Source organism: Cibotium barometz, chromosome 1 (assembly GCF_041138505.1).
Source record: "Cibotium barometz isolate CiBa-2024 chromosome 1, ASM4113850v1, whole genome shotgun sequence".
NCBI classification, from domain to species: domain Eukaryota; kingdom Viridiplantae; phylum Streptophyta; class Polypodiopsida; order Cyatheales; family Cibotiaceae; genus Cibotium; species Cibotium barometz.
The window spans coordinates 28591067-28596517 of NC_141046.1; the positions used below are offsets into that span (position 1 = coordinate 28591067).

General features: G+C 40.9%; 1 protein-coding gene across 1 annotated transcript; it reads left to right on the forward strand.

Annotated features, from left to right (window-relative positions):
- Positions 1-244: 244 nt before the first annotated feature.
- Positions 245-3781, forward strand: LOC147641832 (malate dehydrogenase, mitochondrial-like). Its single transcript, XM_086800091.1, has 7 exons — positions 245-566; positions 1014-1187; positions 1607-1775; positions 1866-1927; positions 2720-2841; positions 3053-3170; positions 3284-3781. The coding sequence occupies exons 1-7, from the start codon at positions 357-359 to the stop codon at positions 3422-3424; spliced, it is 996 nt and encodes a 331-aa protein (XP_086656217.1). The 5' UTR covers positions 245-356; the 3' UTR covers positions 3425-3781.
- The last annotated feature ends 1670 nt before the right edge of the window (positions 3782-5451 follow it).

Sequence of the window (5451 nt, forward strand, 5' to 3'; positions counted from 1 at the left end):
GACGGACCGAGTTGCTCGAGTATCTAACCCCCTCCGCTAGGTAGGGATCACTCTCTCTCTCTCTCTCTCTCTCTCTCTCTCTCTCACATGTGATGTTTAATTTTTATAAGAAAACTTTCCAACCTTTGCAATCCGTTTCTGAACCTTATAAAATCACTTCCATTAATTAATTTTCCTTTTTTGCTCATTTAAAGCACCCAATGTCTACTTTTGCTATTAATTAGTTAGTTCATGAAAATGGAACAAATGAAGAGATCATTTTAATTTAGGGTTGTTTATGCATTTACAAGAGTGAAGTAGCTCTGTGTCTTTTCTTCTCCCACGACCTCGTCCTCGTTTCTGCCATCGCTGTAGCCATGACTTTCGCAGGCATCTTCAGGCGTGCCGCCCCCGAGGCCCTCAAGCACCAGCGCAAGGTCGCAATTTTGGGCGCCGCAGGCGGCATTGGGCAGCCCTTGGCCCTCCTCATGAAGCTCAACCCCCTCGTCACCCGTCTCTCCCTTTATGATATCGCCAACACCCCCGGCGTCGCTGCCGATGTCAGCCATGTCAACACCAGAGCCGAGGTGCATTCTTTCGCCTTCCATAACCACAATAAATTTCTCCTTGTTGATCTGCGGCGCTAGGGTTTGATCCGTTGATCTTTAAACTGGTAGGGCTGAATTGGTCTGGTAAATTTTTTATCTGCATGAAGGCTGCTGTTAAATTCCCAGTCATGAAATCTCCATGCTGGCATCTGTATTAAAAATGCTCAGAGAGAACCGATGTTTTGAGCCATGGGTATCTGTTTTTACGTCCACGGCTACAGCTTTGTGCATGTCTGCATGCATTTTCCTGCGTTTTATTTTAATCTGATAGAATTTTTTACTACCTCCATTTTCTGCCCTTTTTCATATATATATATGTGTGTGTGTGTGTGTGTGTAGAGAGAGAGAGAGAGAGAGAGAGAGAGAGAGAGAGAGAGACTTTGTAGGTTTTCTAAGGGTATTTTCCCGTGTTTACTTGGATCATAGGTTTCCGGGTATGCTGGTGAGGACCAGCTGGGAGCTGCCTTGGAAGGAGCTGATGTTGTTATCATTCCTGCTGGTGTACCTCGCAAGCCAGGCATGACTCGGGATGACCTGTTTAACATAAATGCAGGCATTGTTAAGTCTTTGTGTACAGCTGTTGCAAAGTATTGCCCCCAGGTAAAGCATATTTTATATGCTGATATAGTCTGTGGACTTGTTCATTTAAGTTTCTTCTCTTTGATATATGTGCCTTCGCTGCTGGGCAATGAATGAATTTTCTGCTCATTTACGGTATCTACATTGAAATCTTTACTTGTGCAAGAAATTCATGTTGCTTCGTTGTGGCAAGGGTCATTGTATGCCTAAAAAGTGAGGCAAGCATTCATTTGTGGGATGTGTGATTGGCACAGTTTTTGAAAATATAGGGAAGATCAAGCTTATTCTTTACTGCTATGTTAATGTGGTCAAATGAAATTAAAATCTTGTGCACCTAGGTTAATCAAGCATTTTGTTTTTGGTGCATGTCTCGGGAAATACTTATAAATAATCTTTATGGCTTGCGAATTTTGCGTAACAAGTTCCTTGTGTGTTTGAAGGCTGTGGTGAACATGATTAGTAATCCAGTAAACTCAACAGTTCCCATTGCTGCGGAGGTTTTCAAAAAGGCCAGTACTTACGATCCCAAAAAGCTGTTTGGTGTAACCACACTAGATGTAGTGCGTGCCAGAACTTTTTATGCAGCAAAGAAAGGTCTTTCCGTTGAAGGTATATTGGGAACACCTTGATGGGTTTTTTCCTCGTACTCTGATCTGTCCTCAACTTTTTCTTCTAATGGGTTTATTGTCAAGCATGCAGATGTTGATGTGCCAGTGGTTGGTGGTCATGCTGGAGTCACAATTCTTCCCCTCTTCTCTCAGGTGATTATGCATAGTCTATATGTTCCTAGACAAGTTTTTTCAGATAGCAAGCCAAGAATAATGTCTGCATTGTTTTCTTGCAACCTTTTGATGTTTTCTTGCAACCTTTTGATGTTTTACTTTGAGTTGCGTCTTGCCTGCTATTACTTTTCAATCTGTGTCTGTTAAGGGTACAAGGCATGGTCGTTGGCCTTCAGATCCAAACCAAGGCTTTATCATCCGGTGCAGTTAGTGAAGGAACATGAGAGCAGTGAAAACCACACTTCTAAATTTTACTATTAAGCTCTTAGAGGGAGCGCAGCATATTGAGTTACCCTTTGGTCATTCCTAGCTGTGCTTGATCAACAGTGATTGGAGTTTACCTTCTGTGTTCTATCATTGTGATAGTACTAGGATGATGAGTCATGACAATTTTATGAGGCATGTAGGGGTCAGCTGAGCCCAAAGATTACAAATTAAGTGATGACCTCTGTGAATTTATTATATTTTGAATTTTCAATTTTGGTGCTGGATTTTGAGTGGAGAGGAGGCTCTTTGTGTACTTACTTATTGTGGATGTATCTGTTTTTTCCTTTGATAAGGAGCAGAAACAAGGCACTTAGTTTTCATACTTACTATCTATTTTTTGAAGAAAATGAAAGTGTTTGTTGATTAATTTTTTGAGCTGCATGGTGCATATTCTAGCAAACTGTGCGATGCTTTGCTGCATGAGTGGAATGGAAGCGTATTGATGGCAGAGTTTGCTTATCACCAAATAAATGCACAGGATGTAATGGTGTGTGGTGTCTGCAGGCAACACCTAAGGCAACGCTAACAGATGAAGAGATTGATGCGCTAACAAAACGCACTCAAGATGGTGGGACAGAAGTTGTGCAAGCAAAGGCAGGAAAAGGTTCTGCAACACTTTCTATGGCGTAAGTTAACCAAGTCAGTTTGTTTTGTATTTTCAAATGGTCATTACTCTAGCTGATTCTTGTATATCTCGTCACAATCAAATTTTTGTATTTTCTTTATTAAACTCTGCCTGCTTTTTCCCTCCCTGGTGATTGCTCATATTTTGAATGTTATCAGATGAGGTTGGGGCTTGATGTGCTAGTCTGGGAATTTTGCATCTGAACTTTACAGGTATGCTGGTGCATTGTTTGCTGAATCCTGCTTAAAAGGCTTGAATGGTGAGCCAGGTATCGTGGAGTGTAGCTATGTTGCATCTAATGTCACGGAATTACCTTTCTTCTCCTCCAAGGTATTGCTTAGTTCTTGGTATCCTCATTAGTAGTAGCATGAACTTTTTCAAGAAAAATCACGGAAGAGGTCCAGCTGGCTTTATGACAGTTTGAATTTAATTTCTCTTGGCAGGTTCGCTTAGGGACCACAGGCGTGGAGGAAGTATTGGGGCTTGGTTTGTTGTCTGAGTATGAAAAGGCGGCCTTGGATGCCATGCTGCCCGAATTGAAGTCCTCCATTCAAAAGGGCATTGACTTTGCTCAGCAAAGCTAAATGCCTGCTTCTGCTTGTTTATGACAAGACGAAGGGTGCCCCACAAGTAATAACAGCACACTCAGGCATTTTTGCAGTTGCCAGAGGCTATTTTTGAACTGTAGAGTGTAGGATTGCGGAAAGTTCCCCGCATCTGTAGAAAATAAAGAGCCACTTTTCCCTAGTTGTAGGTTGAAAGCATACCTTTGTTCTAAGTTTAGCATACCTTTGTCTAAGTTTTTTTTGAAAGTCTTGCTATATGGGTTTTTAGTTAGTCAAAGAGCATTTGGTCAACATAATTCAATATGGACCTTCACTTTTGGCATCTTTTTCTTTCCTTGCATTTTATAAGGTCAAGATTACATGCAGAGCTGAACGTCATCTGTCTCCCCTTGACTGCTATTGAAATAATAGCAAATCACCTTAAATTTTTGGTAGGACATTTTTTGGCAAATGAGATTTGGCTACTTTTTTATGTTGTGCTTTTCAATGAGTTTTCTCCATGTTTCTTTCGTATTACATTGCTTATAGCTGTCTTGGATGCGATATGGTAGTTCACTGCGGGAATTAAATCTCCTTGAGATTACCTTAATATTTCTCATGATTGTAGGCATTATAGTGCAGCCTGCCTGCCCTTTTCAAGATTTATCTCATCTCTTTCCCCTGCGTACACAAGTTCAGCTTGCCTGCTCTATCCAGTCAAATAATGTGTATGGGTGAGCATGTGGCTGTAAGGGTTTCAGTGTCAATATGTTCTCTTAAGCGTTCTTTTGCTTGCTATATTTAATGATTGAGCGTCATGGTTTTGCAAAAGCCCTGGGTCTGAAGAAGGATTAAATCAGGGTAAATGGCAGCATTCGTAAAGTAATTATCACAATTTGAAGTTCAATAATAGACAAAACCAAAGCTTTTATTTCATGGCAAAATCTTCCAAAACTACCCTGGGGTCACATCAATTTGGGTTTCCTCTCCATGGTAATCTTCGAATGTCCACACGTAGGCTCTTTCAATCACATGATTCTCTCGGTCACTTCAAATCTAATTTGACCTTTTTTTTAATATGCTAGCAACTGAATTCGACCGTTGGACTATCAACCCATCCCAAGGCTCATGCACTTCTCGAGTACTCATTCAGGACATCTTCAAGTAACTCATTTGTTCATGACATTCCTCCTTGACAAGTCGGTGTCTGTTGCCAACCTTGAAATCCATGATGAAGGCCTAACATGTAGGGATATGGTGTATGTGTTCTTGCCTTATAAAACTGTAAGGCATTTTATGAAGTAAAATATAAACATTTCCTACAATGTGAAAAAGGGTTTCATCGTAAAGAGTCAAAACTTTTTGTAGATTGGGCAGAACACACCAGGTCTGTAATCTGTCACACTGGAGTGTTTGTTCGAGCCTGCAGCCAACTTTTCAGCAATCCTCTTGGTGGCCAGGACATCCACCTCATCCCTTTTGCCTTTTTGCTTACTTTTCTTGCTGTGCTTTGCTTCCTCCTCAGCCCTTGACTCATTATCTGATTCCTCTGTGTTTGCTCACTGCTTGAATCGTTGTCTGTTGGATGAATTGTTGTTTTTGTTCTCTTTTTCTTCTTGGACTTCTTTTCCAAGCCCATGTTCCTTTCTGCCCTTTTGGTGGATGCCTCGACTAGTCCATCAAACCCTTGTAATGCAATGTCTGTAGCTACGGTTGGTTTGCTTCTCTTGTGTAGGCCATGAAGAAACCAATCCGCCAGGACTGTGTTTACGTTTATAAGATAGGTGATGGGTAGTGCGCATGTCGCACATGGAGGATCTTGTCTATATCATCTTGGAATATTATTATTTCGTATTATTTTGTTGGCCACGTGCCAAATGATTTGTACATATTATTTATGCACATTTGTGCATGGCGTTGCTATATTCTTAGCATATCTGTTAGAAGAGTTTTGATTATTTACACACTTAGTGTGTGAACAAGCTCTAGTGCTTGAGCTATTTTTGTAAAAGTGGAAAAGCAAGCCCAATTTTGTACGCACAACTATTAATAGCGCCTTGGAGTAT

What these genes read in the sequence shown, in the direction of transcription:
- LOC147641832 (XM_086800091.1), top strand. Translation starts at nt 357, where the DNA reads ATGACTTTCGCAGGCATCTTCAGGCGTGCCGCCCCCGAGGCCCTCAAG. An exon ending in ATGTCAACACCAGAGCCGAG is followed by an intron (nt 567 to 1,013) that starts GTGCATTCTTTC and finishes CTTGGATCATAG; the next exon opens with GTTTCCGGGTATGCTGGTGA. An exon ending in TTGCAAAGTATTGCCCCCAG is followed by an intron (nt 1,188 to 1,606) that starts GTAAAGCATATT and finishes GTGTGTTTGAAG; the next exon opens with GCTGTGGTGAACATGATTAG.